Source organism: Magnolia sinica, chromosome 3 (assembly GCF_029962835.1).
Source record: "Magnolia sinica isolate HGM2019 chromosome 3, MsV1, whole genome shotgun sequence".
Taxonomy (NCBI): Eukaryota; Viridiplantae; Streptophyta; class Magnoliopsida; order Magnoliales; family Magnoliaceae; genus Magnolia; species Magnolia sinica.
The window spans coordinates 47,089,341-47,107,004 of record NC_080575.1 but is presented as its reverse complement, the minus strand read 5'-3'; the positions used below and the strand labels follow the sequence as shown (position 1 = coordinate 47,107,004).

Genomic DNA, 17,664 nt, shown 5'->3' with positions numbered 1-17,664 from the left:
CGTGATTTACTTCATGAAGAATGATACAAATATTATAGTGGTACAAGATTCATACCATTCATGTTTCTAACGCAAACATAAATTGCAAGAAAAATGCTTTCAAACCCAACATTAGAGAGAATTCTCCCAACTACAATAATGGATAAACAAAAGAATGTAAAAGACAAATCTGACCTTTCCAGTATGTTGCGTATGTTCATGCGCAGCCATTTGCCAGTATATACTTGTTCTTTTGTAAAAATCCTTGAGAGATTCACCAGGCTTCAAAAAAGACAAAGTCATAAAATAAAACAGTGGACCATAGAGCATTAGGACGAAGACCCAGACACCAACTTAACAAGCACACTTGGGTGTAAAACAAAACTGTTAATGAATGTGACATTTATATGGGCATACATAGGCCCACTTAGATGGGTTATTTTAGTCTAGGACATAGAAGGGATATTTGCTTTTGTTATTAATGGCATTTCTGTGATTATTAAACTTTCATAGTACAAAAGAAGAAAGCAGGGGGGGAACCTAATTCAGCCCTCTCTCCCTCTCTCTCTCTCTCTCTCTCCCTCCCTCCCTCCCTCTCTACCATTTTACCTGGTATTAGAGCTTCCTTGTTTCTTCTCCAAATCTTCTTATTTCTTCTTTATTTTATCCCTCGGTGTCCCTTATCTTGCTTGTGATGAAAATTTCTCAATAAACCTAGTGATTCTTTTTTGTTTCTTTTGTGTGACAGACCTTTTGTACTGTTCCGTATGTGTGGACGCGAATGAAAACATAAGCTTTCTTGAATGATATCACCTCACGTGTGATTGTTGCAAACCTGTGGGCTATTTATCTGTGTTGGATGTTGTGTTCATAACTGTATTTCTTTGTGGCCGGTTGGAAGCAGTGGACATGTGGGCTGATTCTTCTGTCAGAAGTGACGCATCCATTGTGTGAAGTGTTCAAGAATGATGCTCATCAATTGTTCTAGGTTAGCTCGCATTTGTGCCTGTGAGGTACTCCTCTTTTATTTGTTATGGAGATAAGAAGAGATCCGCAATCTGGACTTATAAATCCATATGATTTTTTGGGGTTCTAGATAACCTCTATTAAGTTAAATATAATAAATTATTTATAATGGTCCAAGTCAATCCAAGTTTTTCTCACGGCCAAGGGAAATTTGCGATATCTGACCATAGAGAAACCTGATGAAAAATTTTGTCCATGTCCTAGACAAAAATAACCCATCTAAGTGGGCCTATGAAGGCCCATATCTATATCACATTCTTTAACATAAATAAATCATAATAAAGGCTTGAAGTAATATAGCACATCATGGAACATGTGCCAAAGATCAGTGCACATGGCAATGTGTCAAAGATCCAGGCCATTCATCAGGTACGGCACACTGTGAACATGCCAAAATGAAAAAATTGGGGTAGCACACTGATCAAGTGAGCCACACATGTAAGTTGAATTTGGGCTGGACTTTATTTTTCCTTAACTGCCCATTTTTTTTCATACAAGTTTGACTGCTTTTATCACCAGACCGACATTATTTTTGGTCCATGGAGTGTTTACAGTGTACTCTTCCCTGATGAATGGCTGAGATCAGCAACCTCTTCATGATTTCTGACGTTCTGTGTATATGTAATGTTTCCCCCAATTATACATGCAATATGTGAATGTCTTACACCAGGCACATATACACCCATATGCAATATGGGAACATGATCTTGAAATGCTACTGCATGAGAGCCGATAGGGCAGGTAGGTGTGAGATTCAGCCATGCGGTACCTCCAACTAACAGTGAGTGCATGGCAGGAAAATCATGCCATTGAGGTGATTAGATGGACCATTCAGAGCACATTGAATATGGACCATTCAGAGCATGTTGAAATGGACCACTAAGAGCACTCCACATTTTGGTGCCTGTAATTGTATCTATATATTGGCATTATAGGTGAATGACTTGAACAAAGACTAAATATGAAAGACGCACAAAATGCCAACATACACAAGAATTTGAAAAAACTATTTTTCCGTGCATAAGTATTATCTAACAACGCAAACAATTAAATGTGGAATCTAACAGAACGATGCAAATATAATGGGGCACTCTAATGGAGGAAGAACCCTTCAGTCCTGCAATAGCTACCCCCACACAAACCACGTGCTATAGAAAAGGGGAAGGACTCGAAACATAACTCCAACCAACTTGGGACTAAAATTCTCACTTGTAAAGTATAAGCATAATGAATGACATGATACCAAAACAAATTTGGTTCTTTAACAACCTCATTTATAAATAGCTACATGTGCTTCAGAATATAGTTGCATTAAATATATTCAAGCAATGAAAAAAGAAAAAAGTTCCTTGCCAAACAGTCTGATAAAAATTGAAAACAGGAATTACCATTGGAGTCCTTTGCGAATCTGAAAGGCCAAGGTTGGCTCTGATCTGCTCTATCCTGGCTCGTTTCTCCTTTCTTCGGAGATTCTTCCCCTCACCCTTAATTATAGCAACAGCATCTCCCACCTCGAGAGTTCTTTCACCTTCATCCATTGTCTTCCAAACATGCCAAAAACATGAGAGATCAATGGAACTGACGTTGCTTCAACCAATTTCTAAATAACAGAAGCAAACATTTAACGAATATCAATGATAATTATGGGAGTAAAACAGAATTTTTTCCAATGGAATATCATCAACACATTCCCATTTTTGAAACGTGCTTGCAAATACCAGAAACCTATCATAACAGAAGATTAGGCCAATATTATTAATAAATGAATAGAAGCCAGAAATAAAGTCATAGAGCCAAGAAATAACGACTAATGAGTAAGAAACCAAAACTCATGTTTCTGAAAGGTCAAATTAGCTAAATAGTTACTCTTAGATCCATTCAATTCATGCAAGATGACTGATAAAATGCTGAAGACTATCATCAAGTTGTCTAAAAATTTTGGGTACTTCTATGCATGCAGAAAACAATGCTGGGAAAGCATTTCACAACAATACAAAATTAAGAGAATGTATTGCAGAGGCACAAAATTACTGTTAGGTAGCTAGATATAGGACTTGAAACTTGAAAGGGGTTAAGGATTCAATGATAAAGTTCATATGGATAATCAGAAAATAGCTATGATGTTTTAGAATTACCTGTTTCTTTTCTCTGTACCTAGAACCAACTTACAAAAACATTGCTAGTACTCTTACACCCAATAGGCGAAGTTAAAACCTCCACACTAGATGTCTCTTATGTATGCGAGTACGAATAGTGAGTGGAAATGTCCAGCAGATAGCAACAACCATTTCATCGAACATGCGTCTTTTGTATTTTCCAATAGATTTACATGTTTTATTAATGGAAATTGTTTGATATAGTTAGAAAGAGTAGCATGTTGAAAACATCACTCTTCCCCCTAAAGAAAGAAAGAGTTGGGGTCTGTGCAACGCATATGTGGACAGCCCCCTTCGCTCGCATGCAATCGCTTATGCCATTTGACCTCTCTTTCCACACACACATGCACCAAAAATTTCATCCCCCAAAAGAAAGAAAGATCTGGGGCTGCGCATATGGACAGCCCCCTTCGCTTGCATGCAATCACGACCTCCTTTTCTTTCATTCTTTTTCTTTCTTGAGCAAGCAACAAAAATTTATTTAAAGGAGCAGAAGATGGAAAAACTCCCGGTACAGCAAGCTAAAAAGAAAAAAAAAAAACTATAGAAACATGACCTCGCATCTCACAAGATTAAAAGAATATTTACCCAAAAGACACATGGGCCACAAACAACAAAGTGCAGGACAGAACTTAAAGGTGACAATAGAAATGCAGCCAGCTAATGGCACTCAGTCTGCACCTCTTTACTCCACTATGAGCACAAATCTGAAATTGAACAACCATAACATATTGGGAATTGAAGGCCCACTAAATGCTACTGGCTTTGATTTTGTTGAATAGACGGATCAACGAGATCTGCTCGTACTTGAAGCTGCGGCTCTTTCGTTCTTTCCATATCTCCAGCACACGGCTAAAGGGAGTAATCTCCACATCACCTCATCGTGAAGGAACCCCTGCCCCAATTGAAAACCAACTTGAGAAGCCTCTCCCTCAAGATCCGTTCTATGTCAAAGAGGCAAAGAAAATGGTTCCACAAAGCAGATCACACCAAACAGTGAAGGAAGATTTGACGAGCAGATTCCTCATCAGCCTCACACATAGTGCACATGTTAGGCATGAAGAATCCTTTAGAAGTACCGAGCAGTTTCTCATCTCTCATCAGCCTACCCTTGATGGCTGCAACTCTAGGGGAGCCTCTGCTTGCCACACTAAAGTCAGGAATGAAGAATCCAACTCAATCAGCATCTATATTGAGACAAGGAAAGTTGATAATTTTCAATCTAATGCATCACATTTTCTACTGATAGATAGTATAAGAAGGCTGAAGTTCAGAGACTCACGTGGAGCTAATTTTGTAGTAATGGTAGAAATATTTACACAGGGTAGAAAATTTTTCTTTTGGCATGCATGAACCAAGTGGACAGGAGGATGAAAGTGAAAATCATTTCTAATGGGTGATGAAATTTTGGAAATATCACAAATATAAAAAGGAGCAGCTTACTAACATTGCAATCTGAAAAGAGGGTTTATTGGGAGGTTGACACTGGGAAAATTCCGAGCTCTATCTATGACTCAGGTGTATAGGTTTAGAGCAATTAAATATAGGCCAAACATGCAACTATACAAGTTGAAGAGCCAACATTTCTCCTTATAATCGTGAGGATACAATTTTAAAATACCAAAAAAATCAGTGATTTTTCTACTATTTAATCATTCCTTTCTTGTGCAAGTAGAATCTTGATCATCGGATCCACTCTAGATAGGTTCAAACTGCACTAGCTACCTCACCAATGTGGGCTTTATCAGTTCAGCTCTGAACACCAAAGAATAAAGAAGTTTCAAGGAAATCCTCAATATAGTAAATGAATGAGGAAGCATCCATAGGAAGAGATGCTTATGTTGGAGGATACTTGGTCATATAAAGAAATAAAAGCTGCAGAAAAAGTGCTAAAATGCTAAACCAATCCCCATCTTACATATTTAAAATGCAGGCGGTTAAACAGAAAAAACGTAAGATGAAAACAAAAGCCCAGAGGGTTGTGTTTTCACTATCAGGCATTGTGCATAGTTGCTGTCCAATAAAGTTTGCTGTATTTGTTGGAATGTACATGGGTGAATTGTGGCTGGAGGTTTAGAAGGTTGTCCAAGTTACAGCTGTTATGTTATCTAGTTGTCTCGAGAACCTAAGGTAATTAGGTAACTACAGTTACCATAGGGCTGGCAGTCCTATGCAGTTCTCTACAAGAATTCCCGAAAGTTTCTTAACAGGACTAAAAAGAGAGATTGTGTATTATCTGCTCTAATTCTTGTGCTACTTATAATGGAATCCTTGTTTGTATATTCTAAGAAATTGAACTAATTGCATCCAGTGTTCGCAATATTCATACTACCGGCCGATATTATCGTTATCGCTGTCCAGTGACACGAAACCACTCGGAAGTTCAAAAAAAGAGAAAAAATGATTCTATCGCGCGATATATCGTAGGATATCGCCTCATTATGATCGATATCGTGGATATCATCGATACTATCACTCGTCGTTGGATCTGTGGGGTTCGTAATTACCAAAAAAGAAAAAGAAAAAAAAAAAAAAAACAAAGAGGAGAAGCTGGAGGAGGATTTTAGTACCTGTAGACTCAGATTGCATGATCGGAGGTCGAATTTGATGGGCCACTCCATCAACAGCGGTAATTTCGATTTCCCCCTTTATTTTTTCTTTGAATGCAACGGAGATTTCACATTGCAATGGAGATTTCGCATCGCAACGAAGATTTCGGCGAAGGGATTTCTGCAACCGAGATTTCGGCGAGAAATCGGGCATATTGAGGAGAGGATTTGAGATTTTTAGGGTTCGGAATCTCCAGAACCTCTTCCCTCTTTCGAAATGCGGCTTCCTCTGCTGAAATCCCTTTAGAAATCCAATTGCGTACTGAGTTACTCCTACGCTTTAACGTACTGATGAAACTCCGTGGGGCCCACCGTGAATGTATGTGGTTTATCCACGCCGTCCAACCGTTTTTACAGCTCATTTAAGGGGTTGATCCCAAATTTGAAGCATATCCAAAGCTGAAGTGGACCACACCATATGAAACAGTGGGAATAATGATGTCAACCGTTGAAACCTTTCCAGGCCCCACAGTGATGTTTATTTGTCATCCAACATGTTTATTAGATCACAGAAATAGGGATGAAGGGAAAACATAAATATAAGCTTGATCCAAAACTTCAGTGGCCCTCAGGAAATTTTCAATGGTATATGTTCAATTCACATTGTTTACCCTGGTGCGGTCCATTTGAGCTTTAGATATGCTTCAATTTTGGGATCAAGCCCTAAAATTATCTGTTAAAATGGATTAAAGGAGTGGATAAAATATATAAATCACGGTGGTTCCCACGGTGTTTACTAAGTGCATAAAATAAAATGCACCCGTAAATGCACTTGGTGGATCGGTGCTACGTGAGAAACAACTTATCGGGTGTTACGCTTACTGTGGGAACCACGTTGATGATATGTTGTAGATCCACTCCATCCATTCGTTTTTATAGCCCATTTTATGACGTCATCCCAAAAATCAAACACATTAAAATATCAAGTGGACCGCACCACATCAAACAGTGATTATTCAACACTTACCATTAAATGATATGGATCTGCTTAATTTTTCTGGTGTGGTCCACCCAAGATTTAAATTTGCTTAATTTTTGGAATAATATTCTTAAATTATATGAAAAAATAAATGGATAGCCTGGATAAAATATATATACAGCAAGGTGGACCCCACAAGACTGGCTGTTGTACCACACAGGTTGTATGGTGTGAAGACAAGCGCTGGCGCTCCGACTTATACGAATGGTTCAAATGATATCAAAGTTACATGGGCCACATAATGATGTATTTATTATATCCACCCCGTTCATCTATTTGGCAAGATCATTTTAGATCATGAGCCCAAAAATAAGTCATATCCAAAGCTCAAGTGGACCACACCACAAATAGTCGTGGGAACAATGATTCTCACCATTAAAATGTTTGTAGGACTCACCATAACAGTTATTTTCCATCCAATCTGTTCATAAGGTCACACATACCTGGATGAAGAGGAAAAACAAATATCATATTGATCCGAAACTTTTGTGACCCCAAAATGGTTTCAATGGTAGACGTTCAATCATCCACTACGTTTTGCAGTGTGGTCCACTTGATAATTGGATCTGACTTATTTTTCGTCTCAAGCGTTACGACTAGCTTGCCAAATGGACGGGCTGTTTGGATATAAAATATACACATTTTTAGCCCACTTGAGTATTTGATCAGCTCATTTTTGGTACCAGGTCCTAAAATGAGCTCACAAAACAAGTGGGTAGGATGGTTTTCTCACAAACATCACAGTGAGCCCTACCTAAGTTTCTAGCGCATGAAACAGTAGGCCACAACGTCCCTATCATTTATATGTATATTTATCCATTTTTATTTCTTTTGCTTTTCAATAAATTGCTTGTGTTTTCATGCACGTCTTCCATACATTTATAAATGTCATGCATTCAATTTAAATATAGTTGCATTAGTTTAGTTAAACATCGCATAACTTAGGACCCTATACAAAGAAAATTTATTGTGTGTACCTTTTTTTTGAGATGTTATGATTTAAAAGTGTATTAAGGTCCTTTTTAACAATCCATGAAGTTTTCCCAATGCTTCCCCATGTTTCCCAAAAAGTGCGATACATTATGCGATACAAACAATATATCCTGTGTGATAACCGATACGTATCTATATCCCAAGGGTGCGATACATAGCGCGATACCGATATTTCGAACACTGATTGCATCTGATCAGCACAGTCAACTTGGGAGATGCTAATTATCTTTTCAACATTGCCTGAAGAAGTCTGTGAACGAAGATTTGAAGAAGATATTCTAGCTAAGCTACACCCTTTTTTTTTTTTTTCTTTTTGCTAGATTTATATATATATATATATATATATATATATATATATATATATATATATATATATATATATATATATATATTCTAGCTCTTTATACTTTGTGTAATATTCAGAACTATTTTAGCCTACAGGTGAAATGGGTATTTGATGCAGGATAGATTAATCGAAGTAAAACACTCTAAGACCTTATTCAAAGCTTAGGTTTGAAGTCACATCAAACCAACTCCTGGCTGAATCACACCACCAATTGGAGTAACGTCCCCAAAATTAATCCAAACACAAGATTAACTAAAACTTTCTTTACATGTATCTATACTTCCCCAATCATGAGGAATAAGAGAGGAGAGAGGGGGTTGCCCTGGCGAAGCCCTCTGGAGCTACGAAAGAAGCCTTTGGGAGTACCATTTAGGAGAATTGAGAAATGAGCCGATTCGACACAGGCCCGCATTCACCGTTTCCATTTGTCGCCAAAACCCATCCGGTCAAACATATAGTATAAGAAACCCCAATCAGAGTGATCGTATGCCTTTTCAATGTCCAATTTGAGGAAGTTTCATGGACCTAATCCACTGATTGAATATTTTGATCATGGCCACTCTTGGACTGCACCACTCCTCCCTGTTTGGAAGAAACTTATTGTTCAGATAGAACCATTGTACATGTCCATTGACTTGGCCTGCATTTATTTCATAGTATACCTGCTTCTAGGGCTGTCAATGGACCAGGGCAGAGGTTGGCTTCAGCCTAGATTTTATTCAGGCCAGACCTGTTAGATTGGCCTGCCCGTCACCATACTCCATGATAAGGTGCACAGCTGATTTTTCCATCCGATAATGGACTGTAGTCATTGTGATCACATCTCCCATTTAGACCATGAATCATTTGTCAGATCATTGGGGCATGATCAACGCATTCATTCTGTTGATACATCCGGTCAATAGAACAGTTAATTTTGTCATCAATCTGTACATTACTCAATCCATCGACTTGTCTTTCGATCTCTATGATCATTCCCCTTTTTCCTCCCTATCCAGCCATTGATCCATCAAAAAACCCATAGATCAATTAGCAGATCCACCCACAGATTCGTCCACTGGCACTTCTTTCAGTTTGTCGGTCAATTTCTCAAGTAACTCTTCTTCTGATGGCCTCTTGGGACTAGTGGCCTTCTTAGTGAATGATTTCATGACAAATTCCTTCAAATCCATCTTGAATGACCAAGTATTCATTTTTTCATCATGGATAATGTTTTGATCTTATATCCACAGTTTTCAAGAAGAATATAGCAGTGGTTCTTCTGACAATGTACCAAACATATTTAAAATAATTCCTCCAAAAGTGACACATTAACATGTATCACTAAGTTTGATGTTTACCCACCTTAGAAAATATCCCCACTTGGACAATCACATTACCACTTCTTCAGGGATGAGAAGTTCTCAAACCTGTTTCCATTAATTACCATCTCAAAAGCCTTACACCAAAAAGTTAGTACCAAATAGATCACCACTTGAAGCGATGGTATCATTGACATCAAATACATCCCATGGAATTGAACTGGTTCTAGTACCAAAACTGATGCAGGACAGATGAATTGAAACAATATGCTCTGACACCTGATTCATAGTTTTGATTTGAAGCCACATAAAACCTAGAGGTGCTAATTTAATCATACCACCGGTAAGTGCATCAAACCCCAAAATAAATTCAAACATAGGATTAACCAAGACTTTGCTTATTAGCGGTTCACAGTTCATTCATAAAAGAATCTTTACATGCACATATATTTGAAAGTGAAAGAAACCCTATTCTAACTAACTAACAATCCATTATTTCTAATCTCATCCATCTGTTTTAATAAAAATATTAACACCAATGAAAAAAATCCCTAAATTCTGTCATAACCAAACAACCTTTCTGGAAATCAGTCACAGCTCACTAAGTTCACGTTCATGTCATTCGGTCGTCATTTATTACCAATGTTTTAAATATCGACGATATCGGCCGATATATACCACGATATATCTTGTATCCCACCTGTGCGATACGAAATGCACAGTTAGTGCCGATATATTCCACATGTTCATCCGGTGAGCATTTTCAATTTTTGATCCATTTTTTCATTGAAATCATATTAAATCAGTGTCAAATTGTTACAAATCCATTGGTTCTTCATCTTTTGCATGAAAAATCATGGAGTTGGAGCTTTGATTTCGATATCCATTGGTTCTTCATTTTCTCCGGGTTTTTTTTTTTTCGAAATTTTCCTTCAACCAGCTATCAATTGAGACTAATTTCGAAGTATTTAGGAGTAGTTGATGAAATGATCATCACATACACTCTAATTTCAAATTTTGAGTGTAGATGGTCTGATTTGGGGAACATTGGGGAAAATTCAAAATTTCCCCAATTTCTCCCAAATTGCTTGCAATGTTGCAGTCCAAACATAAAATCAAGTATGTATGAGGATTGATCTACTGATTTGTCAAGTCCTTCTCAATTTTTGGAAAATAAAAATCATTTTTTATTAAAATTTAAAAGAAAAATTATTAAAATATTTTTTTTTTTTTTCAAAATTTCCCTTCAACCAGTTGTCAATTGAGACTAATTGCGAAGTATTTAGGAGTGTTTGACGAAATGATCATCACATACACTCTAAATGTTATGCATTCAATTTGAATATAGTTGCATTAGTTCAGTCAGACAACTCATAGCTTAGGAACCTATACAAAGGAAACCTATTATGTGCACTTCTTTTTTTAGATGTTATGATTTAAAAGTATGTATTAAGGTCTTTGCTAACAATCCTTGAAGTTTCATTGAAAAATTCAATCATTTTCCCCATGTTTCCCAAAATCCCATGTTTCCCAAAAAGTGCGATAAATTACCCAATAGAAATGATATATCCCGTGCGACAACCGATACGTATCTGTATCCCAAGGATGCAATACGTAACGCGATACCGATATTTCAAACAATGTTTATTACTACATCACGTGGGTCCACTAACTTATCAGATAGTTTAATGGATGCAATCAATGAGTAATCCATTGATTGGATATTTTGGTTATGGCCACTCTTGTGCTCCATTGGTATTACCTCAGCATAGAAAAAATTCCTTCCCAAAACTCACAAGAGAAAATAGCATATAGGGTTCACTTTTATTGTGATGATTGATTGAAATGGAAATAACCAATATCACTTAAAATTCAGTAAATGAACATTTGGAAAGAATAATAATAATAATAATAATAATAATAATGAGCAATCATACATTGATATGTTTACCTCTTAGAAAAAACTACAAAAGACATCCCAAAATTGATAGAAAAAAATAGTGAGAATATCAAAGTTGGACAATTACCCTCTTAGATCCTCTGAAACACAAATGCAACATTGAACAGATTCAGGATTAAAAAAAGAAGTGAATTTTGTTTTGTTTTGTTTTTGGTTTTTTTTTTTTTTTTTTTTTTTTTGAAAGGTAACAAACAACAAGGGAAATAATGGATCTCATTTTTGGGGAAAAAAGATCACAAGAAAACAAACATGTACATATGCATGCTGGGGTAGAAACCTGAATGGAGAGGTACCTCCAAACCATCTTCCTCATCTGATTCATCGCTGTCACTTCCACTATTGCTCTGTTCCCCTTCAGAATCATCCTCATCCTCATCCTCATCTTCATCCTCCGAAACCTCTAACCATTCAGATTCAGACGCCTGAGAGCATGCAAGAAAGAGAAACAGTTAAAGGGAAAAGAGTAAACTTTCGCAAGATAAGGATTCAAGAAGCAATGAGTGCCCCTGGCATAGATATCATTATTTACCATGATCATCACTAGCATGCTCTTCATTTACGTGGTTGATAATGTGTGCATAGATCTTTGCCAAACAAATGGAATTTCATAATATAATATAATATGGTATATAGAAAGTTCTTTCCTCAACCTGATGAATGCAGAAAACGGATTCCAAGAAATGCTGGAAATATACATCGCATTCTGATAAATAATTCAAAACACTGATTGGTATGAGAATTAAGAACAATAAATTGACTAAAAGCCTCCCAAAGAAGATACAAAATTAAAGTAATTAACAGATGTTTCAACTTTCAATCATGTCATTTCACAATTGTGAAAAGGATGAAAATACTCAAGGGGGTGACACAGGGTATCTTATTTATCGGCTCTAAAACATCAGATAATAAGTGGTCATATTCATGTGGTTTATGGCATAAAAAAATAATTTCTTTGAACACATTGTCATCAACTGAACAGCATATAAGGATGAAACGTAACAAAAAACCATGAGTATCCTGAGCACAGTATGAAATGAAAGGTAACACACCGGTATAAGGCACTTCCATTCATCAAGTTTGCTGAGATTAAGCATGTACAGATCATCAAGGGTAACTTCACGATCTTTAACTTCCATCATGCCTCCATAGATGTACAAGGTATCTCTTGCCACAACCATGCAAGCATTGATTCTTCCACAAGGCTTCACTGTCTAAAAGTTGCAAAAGTTTCACAAGTTAATTATTGAAGAAGAAACATGTATAAGATACAGGGTCAACATCAGCAAGAGTAACCAACCTCAGATAAATTGCATGTTTGCATATCAGAACTAGTGTTCTGTTCTTGACGCTTCTCATCGGATACATTGGCACACCCACCATCATCAAAAGTAAGATTCCTCGTCATATTGTGAGAAACATCTTGAACACCATATTCTTTATCAGGTGCTGCTTCATAGTTCTCATCTCGTCCAATTGCATCGGCCTTCTCGGGATCATTTTGACCATTATTGTCATCAAGAGGGCAGTCATTATATTGTTGGCCTGACCTCTTACTCCCTCTTGACTACGGAGAGAATTCAGGGAACATTAAAAAAACACAGCCACATCAGAAAACTAAAAATCAAAGGAATGACTAAATCTGCCTACGAGGAAATAACAATGTAAAAGTATGAGCTAACAACTACAATCAATGCATCAAGAAACTTCTGTCAAAACTTTGAGGATGGAATGACCTGAGCACATGCTCAGCATTTCAAAGCTATCTACATAACTACCTTATCTTTGGTTGATTTATCCTTCCGCAGCTCCAAAGGATACCTAAAACACACCAGTAAGAAGAGAGTAAGAAGGAAACACTGCAGTAAGTTCTCGTCTATCACATCCATGTGCTTCTTCGGCTGATGCAACTATGCAAATATGATGAGATAAAAAGATATATAGGATACTAACAACAGTTCTATAGCCATCTCCCATGTAATTTGATGGCTAGCTGATGCATCCAGACCATACATCCATCAAATGGCCCCAGATGGCCCTGCAAGCTGGCGGATTAAAGATCAGGCCCATCCAAGGATCCTGATTAAAGATCCAAACTTGAAGGTTGAAGTATGGACCACCCAGCAATCCAGACTAAATATCTGGACCAGTAAACTGTTCCAAAGTGTATATTTAGACCATATCAAGGGTCCAGATTAGCTTGATTAAGAAGCACGATTAGATCCATGGCCTGATGACAGATCTAGACAAATCAACGGTTAAATTTGACTGTCGAACCCACATATCCAATCAGCCTCTAGGGCTTTATGTGATCTTCATGTACCACTCGAACTGAAAGGGAAATTTTATAGGATGGCTATAAGACTAATGTTTTCAGTATTATTATTGCATAACGTGTCGCACTCTCAGGATACAGATACATATCAGTTATCGCACAAGATATATCGGTTATCACATGAGATATATTGGTTGTATTGCATAATTTATCACCGTTGTTGGGAAACATGGGGAAACATTGAGAAATTGGTTGAATGTTCCAATGAAACTTCAAGGATTGTTAAAAAATACACTACTACACACTTAAAAATAAATTTTAAAAAATCACAAAAAACAAGTGCACATAATAGGATTCCCTTGTATAGGGTCCTAATCGAGAATTATTAATTATTATTTTTTCAAAAAATCCCCAAATTACCAAGAATGTATAGAACAGGTTATATACATGTTTGATTTCGTGTTTGGAGACTAAGATTGCAATTGATTTGTACAAAAATTAGGAAATTTTCAAATTTCCGCAAGTCAGCCCATCTCCCTAAAATCTTGAAATTTGAGGTCAAAATCCATAATTTTTCATGCAAAACATAAAGAATCATTGATTTCTTACCATTTGATATTATTTACAACATACGAAAACGGAAAATAAAAATTTTAAAAAAAAAAATTTCAAAACTAAAAAATACTCATCTTTTAAAATCCATCCTTGAGACGCTTCCGATCGTAAGTTCAGAGAAATTTCAAAAATTTCCTTCCAACAAACTAAAGTGGACTGGTTGAAATCACCTTACAATGTACTAGGAAGAAGTGTTTTTTTTTTATAAAGAAAAAAAAAATGATTTTTGTGAACTTTATAGGATTTTCCAGACAAAACACCGTTGGTATCTTTTTATCTCTTTCAATATCACACTCGATGTTGATATATCGCACGATACATTACGTATTTATAAAGGAGGTGTTTCGACAAGAAAACAAATGTGTTTGATTTGGGGGATTTATTCAATGATAACAAAGAATTTGATAAGAGAACATTGATCACATTTATTCTGAGTTCATTTACATCCTCGAATTCCCTTGATTCTGAAAAACAAAGTACAATCAATCAAAGTTAGATAAGATAGTCCGATGGAAATTTCGGTAGCATTCCGACGCCTGTTTCAGTCATCTCCTAATACTTAGGAGGAATTGTTGAATCGATCAACTAATCTCCAAGGAGAGAGAAATTTTGGTAGCATTCCGGCGCCTGCTTCGGTCATCTCCTAGTACTTAAGAGGAACTACTGGATTGATCTCTTCTACTAATTTCTCCCCTTGAAGCTTGAACAGAAGAAGTCTAGAGACTTAGCCATTTTAGCAGCATGTCCGCTCCTTAACTTCACAGACTGTAGGGCAGTCTGGTTGTGCGGACCCGCGCAACGGATATCGGTTGCACAGACCCGCGCAAACCACCGAAGCCTTTTCTCTTACCTTCAGTCTTCTTCCTTGCTCCACTTCCTCTCCAAAATCTTCAATCCGTCAAAATGGAGGGGAGGGGGTATTTATAGGCCCTCGCACGTGTGGCACCTCGATTTTGGCACCATGGGACCCTCCTTCCAATGCTTGAGACCTTTTTGCGAAGAACCAATTCTGGAATTCGTTGCGCAGACCCGCGCAACGGATATTCGGTTGCGCGGACCCGCGCAAACCACCCTTAAGTCACTTCGTTCTTCTTGTTTCTCAATTTCCTTTCTATTTCTCAATCTTCTTTTGCTTCAATCCCTTCTTCATTTATTTATGCCTTAACAGATGCCCCCTCGATCCTTCTTTGATTGATTCATAAAATCAAATGGAGGATCGATCTTCTTCCGACCAAAGAACTGAATGAACTGCAACTGAAGGATGACTGGATGATCATGCTTGCATGGAAGACTAGATAATCATCTTTGTCTAGAAGATCGAATGATCATGTTCGAACGGAAGACTGGAATGATTGTGTTCGAACAGAAGGCTTGAATGATCATGTTAAAACGCAAGACTTGAATGATTGTGCTTGAACGGAAGACTTGAATGATTGCGCTCGAACAGAAGACTTGAATGATTGCGTTCGAACGGAAGGCTTGAATGATCACGTTCAAATGGAAGACTTGAATGATTGCGCTCGAACGGAAGACTTGAATCATTGCGCTCGAACGGAAGACTTGAATGATCACGTTCAAACGGAAGACTTGAATGCTCACATTTAAACGAAAGATTTGAATGATTGCGCTTAAACGGAAGACTTGAATGCCCCCTGCTAGCAGTATCGAGCGGATGCTTCACTAGAGAAGATGAAATTCTCTTTTCATTGAAACTTGCCACTGTAACAGCTGTGACGACTTTGTCTTTGAGCAACTTGATCAGAGAACTATCTTTCAACACCGTTGCTGCTACAATGGTCTCTTTGATCAACTCCAGCGACTTTTCCTTCAATTCTGTGTCTAGAAAGTTGTTCTTTAATGCTGCTCCTGCCGCAACAACTTTTCGACTGTTTCCTTTATTCATGATCTGCATAACCCAACTTTTCAAATGATGATCTTTCCTGCCAAATTAATCGGAATTAGTATCTCAAGACATTATAATTTTTCACTTTTAGCTTCATGAAGTATTGATAATTTTAAAATATATATATTGAAAACTTCTCTTCTTTTTAGGCTGATTGTGATATTCGCAAAATGATAATGATTTAATCATTTCATCTTTGCGCTTGTCATCGTTGCTTGTCATCGTGCTTCACATTGCATCTTTTGCTTATTAAATCGTGCTCTTGGAGATATTATCTCCAGCTCCAAAGGTTCAACCGTTGAGTCTTTTGTCGAGTCTTTTCTAGTTTGTGCTCCTTAGCATTTCTTCATAGACTTTGCCTGGGATCTTTGCTGATTCTGAAAAATAGACAAGACTTCTCTCAATTTTCACTTATTAGCTTTTCAAAGGACATAGAAGTTACTGATGATGATTCCGTCTGTTCTTTGTCTCCATCAGATCTGGTACTTGGAGTCTTGCGATATCATTACTAGGATAGTGAGAAGTTACGATATCGGCATATAAATTTCTCCACCGTGTATAAGAGATTATCAGAAAAACCAAGGCATAGAATACTGATGAAGACATAGATCCTGCCCCTTTTCCTGGACAATGTCGCATAAAGATTTCTTTAGAAGATAATATTTCCGAAGTGAAACCTGCTGACACTCCTGAAGGATGGATAATCTTTACTGCTCCTTTAACGAATCTGAAGAATATATCCGAATCCTTATATTACTCGGGAGAGAATGATAATTCTTCACTAGTTTATTCTCTACCGCCTTTTGAGAATCTTGTGCGATAATATTTCTCTATTCATCAAGAAGACGAGAGACGAAAAGACCTTACGGCTCTTGTCAATATATTAATTGACCTTGAAGACTTGAACTTTTGAATAGATAACTACCAATATCTTGAAGGCATTTACTGTCGCTATAATTTGAACCTGATTCAAAAGAAACGCATTTTTGCACATATATTTTTTTTACTCAATATTTAAAATTTCCATTAGGCAATTGCATATTTGAGCATTTCTAATTGTATCTGCAACATTTTGAACGTTGCACATATAGTTTATGCTTTTTGAGCAGTGGTACTAGTATACTTTGACTGGCCATACTTTGTCTGGACAAGACTTAACCTGAACTGAACTTGACTCGACCAGACTTGACTGAACTAGACGACTAGATATGACTGAACTAGACTTGACACTGGGCTCAAAGAGCAAGATAGTTTACCGCCAATTTCGGGCAGGGCTCAAGGAGCAAGATAGTTTACCGCCGATTTCGGGCAAGCCAATTTTGGGCTTTTTAAATCGTTGAAGCTTTGTAGGTCTTATGCGTAGTTGGCCATATAGGCTTGGCTAGGCTGCCTTAAATGATCATTTGCCATCGCTATCGTAAGATTTGTGTGGTTGGCCATATAGGCTTATTCCACTGCTTTTTTCACTGCCATGAATGGTGAATCAATAATTGATACATCGCCACTGCTGATATGTTCTGACAAT

General features: G+C 37.2%; 1 protein-coding gene across 6 annotated transcripts in view; it reads right to left on the bottom strand.

The window, feature by feature from the left end:
• LOC131239899 (uncharacterized) overlaps positions 1-17,664 on the bottom strand; it is a 131,046-nt gene that overhangs the window by 11,745 nt on the left and 101,637 nt on the right. The window contains exons 13-18 of one of the 6 annotated variants that reach the window (XM_058237808.1): positions 13,125-13,167; positions 12,647-12,913; positions 12,399-12,560; positions 11,643-11,771; positions 2,394-2,546; positions 175-261 (exon numbers count right to left, since the gene is read on the bottom strand). In XM_058237808.1, coding sequence (XP_058093791.1) covers positions 175-261; positions 2,394-2,546; positions 11,643-11,771; positions 12,399-12,560; positions 12,647-12,913; positions 13,125-13,167 — 841 coding nt within the window. Of the gene's footprint in view, positions 1-174; positions 262-2,393; positions 2,606-2,646; positions 4,312-11,626; positions 11,772-12,398; positions 12,561-12,646; positions 12,914-13,124; positions 13,168-17,664 lie in introns of those variants that run through there. The other 5 variants (XR_009168471.1, XM_058237810.1, XM_058237811.1 and 2 more) reach the window with 5 other exon arrangements.